The following is an 18652-nucleotide window of genomic DNA, read 5'->3' on the forward strand; positions in this document are numbered from 1 at the left end:
GGGTTAGGATTTGGAGTAGGGTTGTAATAAGGTTAGGGTATGTAGTAGGTTTTAGTGGGTTTAGAGTTGGGTTAGAGTTTGCAGTAGCCTGGCATTACACATTCAACTGCCCTACATTCTACACACATACTGACACCCACACACACACACACCTGCAGGCCTCAGACCACTGGGAAACCTCTGAGTGCATCAAGTCAAAATCATAATGCCGCATTCTCTGGTCCTGTGCACTGCATGAACACAGACAGCTCAAGGGCCAATCCTCTATCTGTGCAGAGGCACTAAAGGGTGAGAGGGGTCAAGGAAGAATGTATAACAGGAGAAATATTTAAACTCTTACCTGTACCATATCTATTGAGTGCACCCTTCACAGAGCACATTTTGAAAAGAGGGCGCACTTACAGATGTGAACGTAGAATGAGTAGAAAAGAAAGAAAGAAAGAAAGAAAGAAAGAAAGAAAGAAAGAAAGAAAGAAAGAAAGGGGAATGATTGAAATGAACGATTGGAGAAAGGAAGCATATTAAAGTATAGCAGGACGGAGGCGTACCATGAGAAAAAGAATGAGCGAGGACAGATGGCGAACAGACAGAAGAGCAGGAGAGGAATGTGCTTGTGCCCAGGTCTAAACCCCCCCACACAGCGTCATTAGTCCTTACTCACCTAGCCCTGACAAGGCCCAGCCAGCCAAGCCTACCCCATTCTATGGTAACTGGAGCCTTATTCATGTTCTCTGTTTATTTGGTGCCATTACATAGTCCTCTCTGCCATGCTCAGCCAGTAAGAGGTGAAGAGCACTTCCGGGTAGTGTCAGCTGCACCTCCACACCTGCAGCAACTAAATACCAAATCTGAGGGAATGAACCACACTGCTCAGCCCTGATTCTGAGAGCGTGACTGCGCTACTCAAACTTGATTGAGAGAATGACCATGCTACTCAAGCCTAATTCTGAGAGAATGACCACACTACTGAACCCTGACTGCGCTACTCTTTCCTGTTCTGCCACCTCAGATGAACGGTCTTTTTTTCTCTATCCAGTTCCATGGTAATTTAGGGAGAGTAGCAGAGGGGTCCAGTCACCTGGTGGAACTCCTGGCTTTGCCTTCTTGGCAGGTGTGATGTCATTGGCCAGTTTGTGTTCAGAGAATGAAGCTGTTCTAGTTGTTGCTGGAGTCTGAAAGCAAAATGAAGTAGATAATGAATAAAGTAGAAAGAAAGGACATGCATTCAGAGACTGGTCATGGTTAGGGATGCACCAATTTTGAATTTTTTGGGTTAACATAATAACTGATCATTAGCACCTGGTTGCAGCCAATAACAATATTTTAACATTTATGCATTTTAAAGCAAGTTCAAACCATAATTTATATGAAGTGCACTGGGTATAAGACATATTAAACTCTAAAAATGGTTCATTAAATTTTACACAGCCATGTCACAAACATCACAATTATTGTAAATATGTTGCTCTAAAAACAAAGGGAAACAAAAACACTGCATTTTATTTTCTAACCTTTCTAAAATGTTAAGTTCCATTTTATGCCTGCAGGTATAAGAAAGCTCAGAAAAATCATAACTGCAAAACTACAGTCAACAAAATCAAGATACTTTGCTTAATGAGTAAACAACAAAAAATAAATGAACGAATTAACAATTTAAATCTGATGTGAAAATTCTTCCAAACAAAAGGTTGCACTTTACAAAGGTCTTAATAAGAGTTGGTTAGTTTACACTTTAGCATATTTCTAATAACTGTAGTAATATTACTATATATATAGTAACCTGCTGGACTGATCAAAATTCAGTTAGATTATCGCCTGAAAAACCAATATCGAACTGATAAGATCAAAACTGTCCTCATTACCAAATAATATATTGGTCACAGATATATCATGCACCTCTAGTCACAGTACCATCACAAACAAGGCAGGACCAGCCTCTAATGACATAAGTGTCAATACACTAAGGTGGATTGAGGAGACATTTCCAGTTACCATCACAAACTCATTTAAATTAAGCATCCAAAGAATAATAAGGAAACAAACAGATGATCAAACAAAAATAAACATGACTGGAGCATTTAAATGAAGTCCCCACCCACACACTTACTGCAGCATTGCTACTGGAGTTCAGTAAGAAGTTGGCTGTGTGGGCAGCTACAGGAGGCTGGTTTGGGATTGGTCGGTGGCCGAGTGCCATCCCAACGATAGCAGTCATATGTGTTTCTGTGCCAAAGACATGAAGAGGAATCCCAGTGGTCTTTCCTGCAGGCAAATCAAGGACACAGTGAAAAATGGTGTCAAAACATCAGTGAAAAATGTAAAACTGGAAGTGCAAAACAAAAGATATTAAATCTTACAATTCAGCTTCACTCTGAACAAATTAAATTCTAGACGTTTCCTTCTTGAACTGATGACTTACTGTATTAATTAAATGTTCTAGAGCTTATGAGGCCCAAGACCCTTATAAAACACTAACACACACAAATTACTTAGAAGACCTAGACAGATTCATGAATGCTTATGATATTTTCCAAAGTTCTTAACCCTGAGCCCATGTCTTACCTACTTCTCCCATCACCCTGAGCCCCTCCTGGTAGTTCGGTCCTCCACGCCGCACGAAGATGGAGACCTCGTGCTCTTTCAAAGGGCCCTGGTAGTCCTTAATGGCTCTGACGATGCCCTGCAGGGCAGCAGAGACACCACACGCAGTTACTCTGCATCATCTTTGGAAATGAAATTAAACACCTGCAACAAACAGCCTGCAGCAATCACGTGTCAGCAACCTGCTCTGGAAGCAAACATTGCTCTGGAGTTAGACATTAAAAAGGTGCTAACAGAAATATGCATCTCCAGGCTAAGGGAAGGTGTTTCTAATGAAGTGGCTGATAACTGCAGTAAATCAAACATGAATGTTCATGCTAAATGACATTTACAATGAATAGGAAGTGTAAACAGTATACTTGAACCCAACAGTTTAATAGCATGTATCAATTGCATCAGCATTTAACTTATGCAATTAAAAAAAAATAACTTAAATTTATGTTGAATCAATTAATGGTTAAAAAGGCTTTTTTAATTCTTTTAAACGCCTGTTAATTTCAAGTTCAAGTTTGGTTTATTTGTCACATACATAGTCATACACAGTACAACACGCAGTGAAATGGTGTTAATTTAATGCAAGTTTTAGGGTAACTGTGTGTAAACTACACTCATGACTCAGATTGAAGACAACTCTTACTTTAAAGGTAGCAGCCACGTTGGTGAAGTTAGCAATACTGCCCCCAATGATCAGGACTTTGCCTGTCAGACGAAAACAGGAAAACGCACAAGCAGAATGAGAGGGGGTAGAAACAGCTGAGAGAAGGGGTTTCAACAGTTACAACTAAACCACTGTTTGACGCACAACTGGGGTATACACAGTTGCACAGTGGAGGTTTAGTAAAGGGAATACTGTTTTTAATCTCTCTTAAAATCACACAAATGCACACACACCATCTGGGTGTTTCTCGCGGGTCATGAGGGAGAGAATGGTCTTGGCATAGTCGTACGTTTGCTGTTCGCTGGGTGCACCAGAGTATTCTCCATAGTTGGCCAGCTCATCCACTCCACCCAGGTCACATATGGTGTCACTGAGCAAACACACAAACATCACAAACACGCAAACAACTCTCTCATTGTCAGCCTGGAGCCCCTAAACACTCACACTTGGGTTGGAGATGGAATCCAACATTAGTCATTTCAGAGCCCTGAAAAAAGGAGATATGTTCCAAGAATTTCTCAAATAACATTTAAAACATATTTAAGTTGGCAGGGAAGTCAGAAGCTTCCCTTTCAATAATTGAATTAGTTTTTTTTTTCCCCTCCATATGGCTCATTGGGTTAAGCTCAAGCCCTCAAGACAGTTTGGTTAGAACAGGGAAACGAACTGCTGCAATCCCGGACTGTATGGGGCGTGTCTAATTACACCCCAGCGCTGTAGGGTTGTCCAATTACACCCAACCAGGAGCCTGATCTGTTACTACATATACAGGAGAGATGGACAGATAAAAGAAACTGTTATTTTACTTTCTAAATAACTTAATCTGATGTACCTGTACACAACTGAGGCTCCACCTCCTGCCACCATGGTCCAGATCCGCCCTCTTGGGTTCAGGATGGTGAGTTTGAGACTAGCGCCACTCTTAGCATCCAGATCTGCTATGTAGGCCTCCTGCACATAATACATGCATGCACATATATGCATGCACGCACGCATATACAGGCACATATATGCATGCACGCACGCATGCGCACACACACACACACACACACACACACACACACACACACAAATGCATGTAGAGTCACACAAGTATATTAGGCTTTGTCCACACAAATAAAAACAGATAAAGAAAATACATAAATATGTACAGACTGGGCAGTACTGTGTATAGTGTGTGTGTGCGCGTGTGTGCAGTATATACACTGAGTATTGTTTGTAATGTGTATAAATTGTGAGCAATGATTATAGTTTCTGTGTAATGTATACAGTGTGTACAATGTGTGTGTAAATTGTATACACCTAACATTAATGTTAGACATAAAATTAAAACCACCTCCCTAATAGGGTGTAGGTCCCCTCATATATTGTGCATTATCCTGCTGAAAGAGGCTACTGCCATTAGAGAATACTGTTGTCATTAAGGGGCGAACTTGGTCTGCAGTAATTATTATGTAGGTGGCATGTGTCAAAGTAATATCCACATTAATGCCAAGATCGAGCTTTCCCATCATAACATCACATTGTCTCTGCCTTCTTCCCTGAATCTGATTACTCAATTACTAAAATAATCTATTACTGTAGCCCTAATGCTCACATGTGCTTTCAGAAGTGGACAGGGGTCAGAATGGACACTCTGCTCTGTGTCTATGCAACCCCATACGCTTTTCTATCATAGTGCATAGTCATTAACTTATTCAGCAATTTAAGATGCATTAGCTGTTTTGCGAGATCGGATCACCAGCATCACTGAGCACTGGGTGTCCATGACCCTTGTCATCAGTTCATCGGTTATCTTTTCCTGAACCACTTTTGGTAGGTGTGAACCACAGCATATCAGGAACACCCCACAAGACCTGCTATTTTGGAGATGCTCTGACCCAGTCAAAGATCCTTATAGTTGCCTACTTTTCCTCTTTCCAACACATCAACATCAAGAAAGCACTGATGGTGTCTCCTCGATTGGTGACAATATATTTGCAATCCAATTGCCAAGCTCAGTGAACAATTCAGAACATGGTTTTATAACATGGTTTTAAACCTAAATCTCTTATTCAAACACTAGATCATCATCTGCTAAATACTATAAATGTAAAATGTCAGTGATAACTGCTAAAATGCAATTGTGTCTTGTTTAAATGCTCTCACTAGAAGGCAAGTAGCCTGTTCTCCACACTGGGTTATCTAAATGACAGCAATGGAAATCACATTCTACAGCTGTTATCATGTGACCTGCTCGAACTAACCTGGCTGTTGTCACATGTGCTGCAAAGCGTTGCTGTGATATTTTCATGTTGGACTGTGATGGTATCGGATCGGTTTCCTTAAAATCTCTTTACTGATAATATGATCCAGCACTTTTGCTGATATCAGCCCGATTTCAATAAGTGATATCATACTGGTTCCATCTCTAGTATAGTTTGTGTGTGTGTGTGTGTGTGTGTGTGTGTGTGTGTGTGTGTGTGGTGTGTGTGTGTGTTTGGCTATACCTCAGGGTAAGCCTCTCTCCCAAATGGAGGGGGGAATTCCACATCTCCCCATTTAGGCTTGCAGATGAAGTCGGCTGTGGCATCAAGTTTAGCAGCCATGTCAAGAACGTACACTCCACCCTGGGTGACGACTACACAGAACAACACAGGTGTTAGAGCAGGGACAGGAAGTACTTGAACACTGTGGCTACTCCCTATTGACGTGGGTGATGTATGCTCACAGTTATTCCAGGAATATGGGATCAGCACTTAGAAGGTGATGCTGAGACACACACCAGTAGAAAAGCACACTGAGGTGTGAATCATACCAGACACACCATTAAAAATGAACAGTGAATCAGACCCCATCACTACCCAAACATATTTACATTACTTACTGAACAATCGGGTACAACTGTAAAAAAAAAAATAAAAATTTCAATAAACTACATTTCTGCAAATCCTCTACCTGTAGCTAGTGCTTTATACAGTGTGTAGCTGCTTCACTAATCATTGATGATCATAAGCTGCTAACATTTGCTAACTAGATGCTTACTAACTACCAATTTACCACTGCACTTTCATATAAAATTCAAACAACATCAAGGAATACTCTGGACTTTTTAAATCTAATGTCTTAGCACACTTATAACAAAAGCCTAAAGACAGATGTTAATCTGGTTCACAACAATTGCACTTGGGTGTCCATTAAATGTGCATTCCAATTTTCTTTGGCAAGTACTGGAATGTGTCAAAACTGTTTATGGTAACAGACCATACAGACACGACACATAGAGAATACGTTATTAAATTTTTAAGTATTCCTTTAATAAGGGGCATTTTTCCTGAAATACTTTGTATTTCTACTTGAAGGCAGTACCAGTTGCTATTGCTCAGTGCTACAAGTGAAAAGAACCCACTTATAGTGATACTGGACCAATTGGACTAGACAGAGAAATTCATATCTTAGTCTTCTACATCTGAATAGGGGTCTTACCTGATGCAAATTTGTGCATATTGTCGTAACTGGGTCCCTCCACTACCCTTAGATAACATTCATCAAAGCTATATGATGTGATACAGAGGTATTTACCGAGGGGGTTAATCTCCAGGTATGTGAAGTACAGGTCTTCATACAGGTTAAAGAGGCCCACAATGAAGCTAGCCAGAACCCTGCAGACACAAAACGTACACAGCTGACATCTGTGCAACACCTGCTGCATGAGATACTGCACTATGCAGAATACTGACAGCTCAAAAATATCAACATGGATTACTTAATACCACACATTTAGCCTACACTTCACCGCAGACTTTCGGCCAACATTGAAGGTGCAACAATGTATGTCTTTTAGGGTCAGATCAGCTGTCCATTTCACCCAACAGGCATAGAGAGCACAACAGAGGTGCCACTGTGCACAGAACTCTGCTTTCAGCAGATTTTTAAGGCCAGTCAAGAAGGGTTAATATGGTGGCAACCCAACGCTAGTGCTTCCTTACTATACATGTTATTGCAGACATTACTGAGCGTCTGCTTAAGCCTGTTCTGTAGTTGCAATGAACACTGGTGATACTGGTCATAACAGCTTATACAACATAACAGAGGTTTACTCTTCATTTAACTACACATTCTACAATGAAATGCTAATGTAAGTTGTATACTTTTATCTTTAAGATGAACCAAATCAATGTGTGAGAGAGGTAGGTCCAGCTAGAAGTCAAATCCTGGGATGATTCTGTAGCCTCACTTCAATTGGGTTCAACCCCAACCCTAGCACTGGGGTGTGCAGCTTGTGGGTATACAGCCCTCTGGCAAAGGCCTTTTACTAATTCCACTGGCCTGATGTTTTTTTTTGCCATCTCAACAAAGAACTCACCCTTTCTTCCCATCAGGAACGTGTACTAGTAGTTGCTTGACAACTGCATCCACGCCGAGTTTCTCATCCACTCCCACTAGTAGGCGCTGTGCTTTGGCATCCACATTTCCAATGTCCACCCCGCCTTCATGATGGAACAGCACATAGTCACCCTCCCGTGTAGCGAATATGCACACATAAAATTCTTCCTCCTGTGGGAGGGGGGCAGGCAGACAAAGAGACAGTACTGACAGATGCAACCTCTTGCAATTTCTTGGATACTAGTTGTAAAGTGAAACAAAAATGACAAAAAGATTTACAAATAAGACTAATAAAAACTGTTTTTTTTAGTTGCATGCGAGAAGGTGCATTATAGTGGTTAACAGAGGTTATAACATTATGATAGTTCTGGTATTTACGTGTGAAGGTGCATTATAGTTGTTTAAGAAGGTTCCAGGAATTACCTGCGAGTGGGCCACAAATGGTTCAATGAGGAAGTTCTTAAGGATGCCCTTCGCCTTTCCAACCTGTGTCAAAATAAAACATTGAAATGTCTGAGGGGATGATTTACAGGAAGTTTCATTTAAACATTTACTGAACATTTCAAGTTTCAAATGTGTGTAAGGCAAGTTTAGCTTTGTAAAAGTTCTGAAATTTGCAATCAGTCTCCTTCGGGAAATCTAAATGGAAATCCTGTGAACACAGAAGTATTTCTCGGGAAAGATATTTTCTGAGGGTTATGCACTTCACAGTATTAAATATCTGCACTGAACGTTAAACATCTTTGAAAGTTTAACAGTAGTAAACGTTAGGTAAACAGACAACTCTAAGACTAGTAGAATGTAAAACATCCTTATCTGAATAATGTTCAGCAGTTTGGCATTGTGTCATGCTTATGAAGCCTTATCTGAGTGTGTGAACACAGAAGCACAAGAAATTCTTGTGCTACCATTCTCTTGAAAACCTTTAGGTTGACTGCTGTGATGGCAAACAAATACATTGAGGCCACAGCGATGCAAGTGATTAATACCTTAAATAACTCTCTTCTAATTCTTTTGTTTTTCCATCTTTGCTTTTCACTTTCATTTCAAACTAACATTACTTAGTAGTACTATAAAAACTATATAATAAAATATTTATTTTAAATGTTAGCAATTCCTTCACTATTTTCTTTTTTCATCTTGTAGAATTACTGCTTAAAAGGTTGCGCATCATCCTGCATAACATCTTGGCTGTGATAATCTATGGCACTCGCCTTCTTATTGTGTCTGTGGCACAACCACAGCTGTGATATTATTTGTGATAACACTCTCCCTCTTATGATGTGATGTTTTAATCCCTCTTAAGCTCTCTTCCTTAAACATATGTCAGGTTGTACAGAGCCTTGCAAAAGCATTCGGTCCCCCTTAAAATATATCAGATTAGTCTGGATCAAACACATACAGATTGTTCCAGCCAGTACATCAAAATGATCTTAAAAATACTAATGTCAAAATTTATCATGTGTCATCAAATCTTTTAGGAAAATTGCACTAGCTCTGGATGGTACCTCTAACAGCATTATACACTTTTTGGGAGTGAATTCACCCATTTTACTGGTAGTTTTGCTCCAGATTGGTTGGACAACACTGGATAACACTCAGGTTGGTTGCGTAACACTGCAGTTTCCATATTCCCCAAATGTATTGATCTGAACTTAAACCCAACGGTATGTTCTAGAATGGGTCAAATAGAATGTTTGACATTCTCCTATGTTGCTTTAGTCCTGTGCTTGGGATCACTGTTCTGCTGAAACATGATGCTTATATCAGCATGATCTAATGTGAAAATGTAAGGGAGATAACACAGGAGGAATTGTACAAATAGTAGTGACATGTTAATGAGCTTCTGCAAGAAGGTATTACCCACACAATTACTAACCAAATGTTTTCTGTGATTCTAAATGAGGGTAAACAAACACAATAGTAAAAGTAATTCAATATGGTATAATTAAATAAATGGATGAAAAGAACAGCTGTAGAGTTGTTCAAGACTTAGTCACAAAAGGAGGGAAATGAAGTAATAAAATGAATATTGTTTTACTGTTTTATTATTTTATATTATAGTTTGTGTATGGAAGCATTACTAAAGAGATATGTGATCTGAGTGTAATGACCTCTGAAAACATATGCAGGTAGGTTCACCAGGAATAGAATGATACAGAGCTTTATTACTGGGTACAAAGGTTTATTCATTCAATTATAAACTTTAATAATGCTTCTTACAAACAGCTAAGGCCACTAGACATCCAAGATAAAAGTGGTTATTCTGGTTTCTTTCTTAAGATAGCAAAAAAAGTGTTGCAGAACTCTGTGGGTTTCTGCAAGACATTCATTGTCTTCACTACAGACAGGCTGTTACAGAAAGACAACTTTATCTTGCAGGTGTTAATGGTTCAAGTCAGGGAATATTTGTTAAGTTAGGGAATATTTGTTAGCAAATGTATTTATATATGAGAATAAAATACTGCTGTACAGAAGGTAGGGTTAGGGTTAGTTATGCAATGTAACCTTACATGAGCTATTAGTCCAAGATAACCCCTTAGGTTACTTTATCAAGCTAACCATCATTAACCATGCACTCCATGCTCAAAATTCAAACTTGATAATGAGAAGAAAAATGTTGGGTTAGGTAGCCATTTTCTGTGATGAGAATGCAAACAGTAGCACTGGAAATGATCTGAAAATAAAAGCTAGCCCAAACAAACCAAAAAACATCATTAGCAAAGTAGTCAGATAATATTAGTGAATTAGCTAGCTAAGGTTATCTATACCGCTACAATTACAAGGGTACATTAAATTCCACAACAATAATAATCTGGTTGGCTTTTCTCAGTAGATACACTATATTGCCAAAAGTATTCACTCACCCATCCAAATCATTGAATTTAGGTGTTCCAATCACTTCCATGGCCACAGGTGTATAAAACCAAGCAACTAGGCATGCAGACCGCCTCTACAAACATTTGTGAAAGAATGGGTCGCTCTCAGGAGCTCACTGAATTCCAGCAGTGTACCATGATAGGATGACACCTGTACAGCAAGTCCAGTTGTTAAATTTCCTTGCTACTAAATATTCCACAGTCAACTGTTAGTGGTATTATAACAAAGTAGAAGCAATTGGGAATGACACCACCTCAGCGTGAAGTGGTAGGCCATGTAAAATGACAGTGTAGTCAGTGGATGCTGAGGCGCACAGAGGTTGCCAACTTTATGCAGAGTCCATTGCTACATACCTCCAACCTTCAAGTGGCCTTCAGATTGGCTCAAGAACAGTGCATAGTGTGCTTCATGGAATGGGATTCCATGGCCAAGCAGCTGCATCCAAGCCTTGCATCACCAAGCGCAATACAAAGTGTCGGATGCAGTGGTGTAAAGCACACCACCACTGGACTGTAGTGGAGACGTGTTCGCTGGAGTGACAAATCATGCTTCTCCATCTGGCAACCCGATGGACAAGTCTGGGTTTGGCAGTTGCCAGGAGAACTGTACTTGTCTGACTGCACTGTGCCAAATGTAAAGTTTGGTGGAGGGAGGATTATGGTGTGGGGCTGTTTTTCAGGAGTTGGGCTCTGCCCCTTAGTTCCAGTGAAAAGAACTGTTAATGCTACAGCATAACAAGAGATTATGGACAATTTCATGCTCCCAACTTTGTGGGAACAGTTTGGGGCTGGCCCCCTCCTGTTCCAACATTACTGTGCACTAGTGCATAAAGCAAGGTCCATAAAGACATGGATGAGCGAGTTTGCTGTGGAAGAACTTGACTGGCCTGCACAGAGTCCTGACCTCAACCCGATAGAACACCTTTGGGATGAATTAGAGGGGAGACTGCAAGACAGGCCTTCTCATCCAACATCAGTGTCGGACCTCACAAACGCGGTTCTGGAAGAACGGTCAAAAATTCCCATAAACACACTTCTAAACCTTGTGGAAAGCCTTCCCAGAAGAGTTGAAGCTGTTATAGCTGCAAAGGGTGGTCTGACATCATATTAAACCCTATGGATTAAAATTAGGATGTCCCACAATTTCATATGTATACAAAGGCATAGAATACTTTTGGCAATATAGTGTAGTTAGTAAACCACCAACATAAAAAAGCCAGCCCAGTGTTTATTGTGCTCTCATCTCCACCTCTGATAAGCCAGGCCAGTGTTTATTCTGCTCTCATCTCCACCTCTGATAAAACAAACCAGTGTTTTCTGCTCTCATCTCTAGCTCGGCTGCTCTCCCATTTAGCTTGCCGGTTCTTCAATTCTACGTTTCTTCTTATGTTCCGCAACATTTAATCTCTCATTTAATCAACATTTAATCTTCAATCTCTCTCTGACGCTCGGTATCGTCCCATCCAGCTTCAAGCGATCCACCATCGTCTCCGTCCTGAAGAAACCTCGACCCTCCAACCTCAATGACTACCGCCCTGTTGCCCTCACATCAGTCGTGATGAAGTGCTTTAAAAAGCTAGTCAGAGACTTCATCACATCTTCACTGCCAGCCTCCATGGACCCACTGCAGTTTGCATACCGCCACAACCGCTCCACTGATGATGCAATTGCACATCTGCTCTACACCACACTGACTCACCTGGACAAAGGGAGGGGTAATTATGTTAAAATGCTGTTTGTCGACTACAGTTCAGCATTTAACACCATCATCCCCTCTCTACTCCCTACTAGAATCTAGGACTGCATACATCCCTGTGCGACTGGATCTCCAACTTCCTAACAGACAGACCACAATCAGTACGGGTGGGCAACTGTGCCTCATCCACCCTCACCCTCAGCACTGAAGCTCCTCAGGGTTGTGTCCTAAGCCCCCTGCTCTATTCACTGTACACCTACGACTACACAGCCCCTTCCAGCTCCACCATCATTGTCAAGTTTGCTGACAACACCGTTGTCATGGGCCTGATCTCGGACAATGATGAGAGGGCCTACCTGGAGGAGATGGTGTTCACATCTCACAGGACCTGTCCTGGTCCCGCCCTACCAACTCCCGGGCAAAGAAGGCTCGTCAGCGTCTTTACCACCTCAGACGCCTAAGAGATTTCAGACTGCCCTCCAAGGTACTGTGGAACTTCTACACCTGCACTATCGAGAGCATCCTCACAGGGAACATCACAGTCTGGTTTGGGAATAGCACCAAGCAGGACAGACAAGCACTCCAAAGGGTAGTGCGTTCAGCAAAGCGTATCACTCACACGGAACTTCCTGACCTGCAGACCATCTACTACAGGCGGTGCCAGACCAAGGCCAGGAGGATTGTGAAGGACCCCACCCATCCCAACAATAGACTATTCTCTCTGTTGAGGTCAGGGAGGTGCTTTCACTCCCTGAAGACCAAGACAGAGAGTCTGAAGAGGAGCTTCTTCCCACAGGCCATTCAGGCCCTGAATCAGGGAAACTGATAAACTGTGGGGACCACCAACACCATGTAAAATAACGGTATATATATTAAATTACCACCATGTAACATAAAAAACTGTAAATATGTCATTTTACAAAATGGTGTACATTGTGTACATACATATATACGCAACCATATACATTGTACATTGTGTATATAAACATAATATGCATATATTGTACATACATTGTTAATATAATTTTGTACATATATAGAATAATATATTTCTCTCTGCACCCCTGTTTTCTTTTTCCTCAGTTTGGACAGAGCACTCTCAACCATTTCACTGCGAGTTATACTGTGTATGACTATGTATGTGACAAATAAACCAAACTTGAAACTTGATTTATAATTACCACAAATTATTAAAGTACTGAAATGTCTGATGTATCACCCAATTTAAAGCTTCTGAAATGTACATTTGTGTATTGTGTTCATGAGTGCATGCATGTTTTTGTGATTGTTCTTTCTCCATAACTGATATGCAGCACCCTTCATCTTACTGTGGTTTCTTTCATCAGATGTGGTTTCAGCCAGTCCTGAACACCTTGCAGGTCTAAGTCCACGCCCACCAATCCAAGCTTTCCCCTGCGCTTAATCAGCTGATCAGGCTTCACAACCAGTCGCTGCAAGGTAGCATAACATCAGTAACACATTTAACAGTCTAATAATAACAATACTACATGACTTTATGTGATACTGAAAGAGGTTCAAATACATCATGAAAGACAGGTATCAGTCACCCTCATACAAGCACCCCTCCTCACTAGGAGGGTGCAGAAATCTAGCAGCAGCATGATCAGGTCCAATATGATGCAGATTCCTGTGTTTTATAATGATTTTTCACTTACCCTTGATGCAGACAATCGGCAAAGACCAACTGGAGTCCAAATTTTGCTTCCTTAAGTCTAGAATAAAATCTGCCAACATTGCTGACAAACACTGGAAGTCAGCAACAAGTCAACAGCACTGATAACAGCCTTTGTATATAAGTTACATATCCTCAAACTGCTCAAACCGCATCCAGGTTGCTGCTAATATCAGTGACATCTTTATTCACTTTTATAGCTCACAGTGAGTCACACTGCATCATAAACAGGGGTGGACTAGGACAAAAAAAAAATTGGCCCTGAAATTATGTCATCTACAAAGACAACGCCTAAAATCTTCTGCTGCATTACTGGACATTGACCGACTGAGTGACCACCAGCAGTAGCTGATAGTAGGATAACAAGCACAATGCTATCATCTATACTAATTATCATCATCATCATCATCACCATCACCATCTTTAAATCACACACTGCCTCCTTGCAAATTCCTGTTAATCATGAAGCCACTCCACTCCAGAGTGCTACAACTCTGCCTTGCAGTGACATTTCCTTCTATTTAAACATGCTATTGCTGCACAATGTTGACTCAGGTGCTGCAGATGATGAAACTTCAGCAAACATGCATTATTTTTGCCCATTTGACAGCATACACTTGTATATTGTGGGGGGGGGGGGGGGGTCCAGCAACTTCTCTTTACCTTCTCTGAGTTGAAATTCATTACCTATACCTTAGAGATCTGTTTCTCTTTCAATGTATTAGTAAAAGAAGCCTGAGAAACTTACTTTGCTAGTATAATTTCTTCAAAGAGAAATCCAAAAATCTTATTTGACACTATAAATAGTCTTACCACCCCCTGCCACACTACCACATGTTTCTGTTGATGATTGTAATAGGTTTCTTAAATTTTTTGTTGAAAAGGTTTTGGCTATTAGGTCCAGTATCGGGCCTGTAACCAGTTTACTTAACATTAGTCCTCCTTTAGATCCTATTGTACAGGACTCCTTCCAACCTGTCTGTTTGGAGGATCTAGTGGATCTGAAAAGTAGATCTTCTAGCCTTTTAGATGTAATTCCTTTTCATTATTTTTTAACAATGATAGTAAGTAAAACTATTGGCCCAGCAGTAGTGTCTATTATGAATTATTATGGATTAAGACCTGGATACAGTTTGAAGATGTGGAGAGAGGTCAGTTGGCAGTTTTTGTTCTAAAGAAGCAAAATTGGAAAATCATGTATATTTGATTAATCATCAAAATACTCCTTTAAATGCCAGAGTTGCAGTCTTGAAAATGTATTATTATTATTATTATAACTTAACTGAAATATCTGCCTGTTGGTGCTCAGAAATGGACACTACAGGCAACAGAAGAATGACTGCATATCCCAGTCATTGCTAGTTAACATCATGCTCTTATACAAGCAGATGGGCAGCCATAGCAGCTACATTAAACATGGTTAAAAAAAACATTATAAATAATTTAAAAAATGGGAAAACAAACTTTAATATCGTTGACCTTTTCTTGTTTTTTTAAGGCACTGGTATTGTTGTAGAAGTATCATTTTAGCACTGATATTGGAAAAACCCCAGATGAAACCCAAGCCTACTCCACACAGACAACCTCATGCAAACACAAACATACTCCCCATACACCACCTCACTCACACATTCCTAGTCACCCACCCACTCCTCTGTCTGATACACTTCCACAAGCACCCACCTCAGTGAGGAGCCATGGATGGTCATGTGTGAGTCGCTCCCAGTCAGTCTCTGCGGTGATGGAGGCGAAACGGAAGCGGTTCTGCACAGCGGCTGTGGTGCATATGTATTTGTACAGGAATTCTTTGCCTGTCTGCTCTGAGATGGCTTTAGCAGACATTACGCCTCAATCACTGTGGTTGCAGACACACACACGGGGACACAGAAATTGGAATAATTTTAGATCTTAAAATCAAGCAAAAGGTTTCTCACAGATTTTGTCTGATAACAAAACTTCAGCATTTGACAGGACCCAGTTTGCATAAACAGTGTATTAAACAGATTATGCGCTTTGGTCATGTAACCAGTGCACAGTGCTATACACACCCTAACCTATGTAATGCCGTTGATTTTAAGTTTCCAAATGTGTCCTCTTCAATTATGTATTTTCATATCAAAAGCCAAACAGGAATATGCACTTTTCACCAGCAGTAGCAGTGTTTAGCTTGCTGGTATCAGCACGCTGACACTAAAATGTATTTCCACCAAAATCCAGACTATTTATTAGATTTATATCAGTAGAATTGAGTTAGCATCAGCAGTGTCTTCAGCAGCAACTCCAGCTGCATCTTTCAGGGCCATCTGCAGTGAGTTTCTGCTGTTTCAACTAAAAGAAGAAACAACAGACTTATGTACTGATGTGAAGAGTAACAGCCACACCATAGTGCTAACCCCCAGCACTCCAAAGCGGCACCAAGTTGAGCTTCCTCTGAAACTTCAGCAAACGATTACCTGACCCCTATCTCTGAAACCCTGCTAGGCCATATTGGGAGTAAGTAAATACAGCCACAAATCACAGTGAGGCAACAAATGGAGTCTATGCAGTCAATTCAGCCAAGCACACACACTTTATGGCATTATTCAGGTAACCTGTCCACATTTATACAGAAATTATGGCATGACAATACACACAAAAATAGCCCTGCCTTCAGCTGGGGTAGTCTGACCCCATTTATAGCTGCATCTTACAGACTCGTAGACAAAAATGCTCAACTAGCCATAAAGACAATACATGTATAGCAAATCAAGTTTTGTTAGTCCTCTCATTCCTTTCTATGGAGACAAGTGGTTACTGTACAACAAGCAATTGCATCATACACATCCATAGTACTGTTTTAAATAAACAACTGCACTGATAATATCAGTCAATAAGCAAATTAAAAAGGTTTCCCAATAAGAAACCGTGAATGAACAATGAAAACTCAAATGCTGCCTTCAAATCTGGAGATGGCCAAAATCAGACCAAATCTGAGGGCCAATTCAAGAACACATTCCTGGATGCCTACTGAAGCACTGTGCTGCCACAGCTGGCACAGGTTTATCAGCATCTTTAATCTCAGTCTCAGGGTGTGCTTCCAACAAACTGCCCCTAAAACTGCACAAGCTAGGAATTTGTACCAGAAGGTGAAATCTGTTTATTAGCCCATTTTTAAATTAACCTTTCTAAGGGAGGTACACAAACTTGCTAAATGTAAAAGTGAAGCAAGTGTTAACACACTTCCCACTAACATTTAGCTAGTTAAAGGTAAAACTGCATTTTAGTGGAACTGCATTAGTAGAAAATATGCATTAACAGCTCATTAGCTATTTCCCCTTCATTTTGTCTTTGCTGGTCAAACTCCTCCTCCTGTTCATAATTACCATACTCTGTGACACATTCAATCCTCCACTGCAATATTTATCAAACAGTTGTTCCCTCTCCGCAACCTCGGCAGTGCAAACCCAACACTTCGCCTTGTCTAAATTCACCTGGTCTTCGTTACCTGTTTACCTGTCTTTTCTCTGCAACCTCTTGTTTTCTAAACAAACTTTCCAAAAAGTTCACAATTCGTCAGTCTGTCAGTGTAACATCCATGTTTGTGTTGCCTCAATGGAAAAACCACCCAAATGATGAAAAACAAAATTAAAAGCTAGAGTGCATAAAATGATAGATGTTATCATACAATATATATCATTGTGTCGCACAGCCCTAGCAAACACTCCATCACACTGCAGATACACACCAGTAGGCTGACAGTAGCAGACTTCCATCGCTTTGTTCAACATCTGCACTTTAGACCACTAGGGTTATATCACTGTGTTGCCACTGTTATTCCTTATACTTACTATACAACACTATTGCACTTTCAAATGTACATATATGCCGCAGTATTCTGCAGGGTGTTGGGTAGTTTTTAACAATATGATGAGGTTAAATATCAGCCTTCAGGATTTTCACGAAAATCATTTCCATTTGCTACATAATCTGAATGATGTGATTTATCAAAGCCTCAAAGATTTCATACAGAGAACCTGGGACATGTCAGGATGTGCACAGTACATAATGAAGATATGTGCCTTTACTTGAGGTCTTATTTGCATATGGTGACATTCCTTATTGAGATGTCACCAACTGGCATATTGTGTAGTCCTAACAAAGACATTATTATCATTTTATGGATAAGATCTGGTCAAACAGGTGTAGCTTAAACAAATCAAACCAAGGGACACTGGCACACAGAACTGTGTTGGCAACTATTAATAATTTCACAGGTGACTGATGAAAGTATGAAAAAGTTACAAATCATTGCTGAACAACATGTAGAGCCTAGCAAAAAGTGAATTATGTCTGAAAGTGAACTCTTTTCATTACTACAGCCCACTATCATTCCACCAAACAGGCAGCCACTCCACCAAACAGGCAGCCAAACCAGCACTACTTGTCCAACGCACTCTGTACAATGACGTTGGTCACACTGCTCGCACACGCCCTTATCTTGATCACGTACGTGTGTGTGTGCGCGTGTGTGTACACGTGCGCGCGCACACACACACCTCATCAGGAAACCCGGATCTGGCATGGAACTAAAAATGCCTGTAATCATGAATAACTTTATTAATTATGCCCAACTTTCAACTGCGATCTGGCTGGATGCTTTGGTCAGGCTATACTTCGGCATATAGCTTAGTTTATATGGGTCATTTATAATTAAAACTGCTACTGTTGTTTTGTGAGACCTTGTGATCATGCCTATGACCACTAGCTGAGCACAGAATCAC

At 40.5% G+C, this 18652-nt stretch overlaps 1 protein-coding gene across 3 annotated transcripts in view; it reads right to left on the minus strand.

The window, feature by feature from the left end:
- Positions 1-18652, minus strand: part of aclyb (ATP citrate lyase b) — a 29950-nt gene that overhangs the window by 10554 nt on the left and 744 nt on the right. For 2 of the 3 annotated variants that reach the window (XM_035533498.2, XM_035533497.2), the window contains exons 2-13: positions 15576-15747; positions 13528-13650; positions 8048-8110; positions 7605-7795; positions 6821-6900; positions 5749-5879; positions 4092-4210; positions 3493-3629; positions 3239-3300; positions 2563-2680; positions 2108-2262; positions 1079-1172 (exon numbers count right to left, since the gene is read on the minus strand). In XM_035533498.2, the coding sequence (XP_035389391.1) occupies positions 1079-1172; positions 2108-2262; positions 2563-2680; positions 3239-3300; positions 3493-3629; positions 4092-4210; positions 5749-5879; positions 6821-6900; positions 7605-7795; positions 8048-8110; positions 13528-13650; positions 15576-15734 (1432 nt within the window). In that variant the 5' untranslated portion in view covers positions 15735-15747. Of the gene's footprint in view, positions 1-340; positions 398-1078; positions 1173-2107; positions 2263-2562; positions 2681-3238; positions 3301-3492; positions 3630-4091; positions 4211-5748; positions 5880-6820; positions 6901-7604; positions 7796-8047; positions 8111-13527; positions 13651-15575; positions 15748-18652 lie in introns of all 3 variants that reach the window. The other variant, XM_035533496.2, reaches the window with a different exon arrangement.

This window comes from Electrophorus electricus, chromosome 15, assembly GCF_041902795.1.
Source record: "Electrophorus electricus isolate QZ-2024a chromosome 15, ASM4190279v1, whole genome shotgun sequence".
NCBI lineage: Eukaryota > Metazoa > Chordata > Actinopteri > Gymnotiformes > Gymnotidae > Electrophorus > Electrophorus electricus.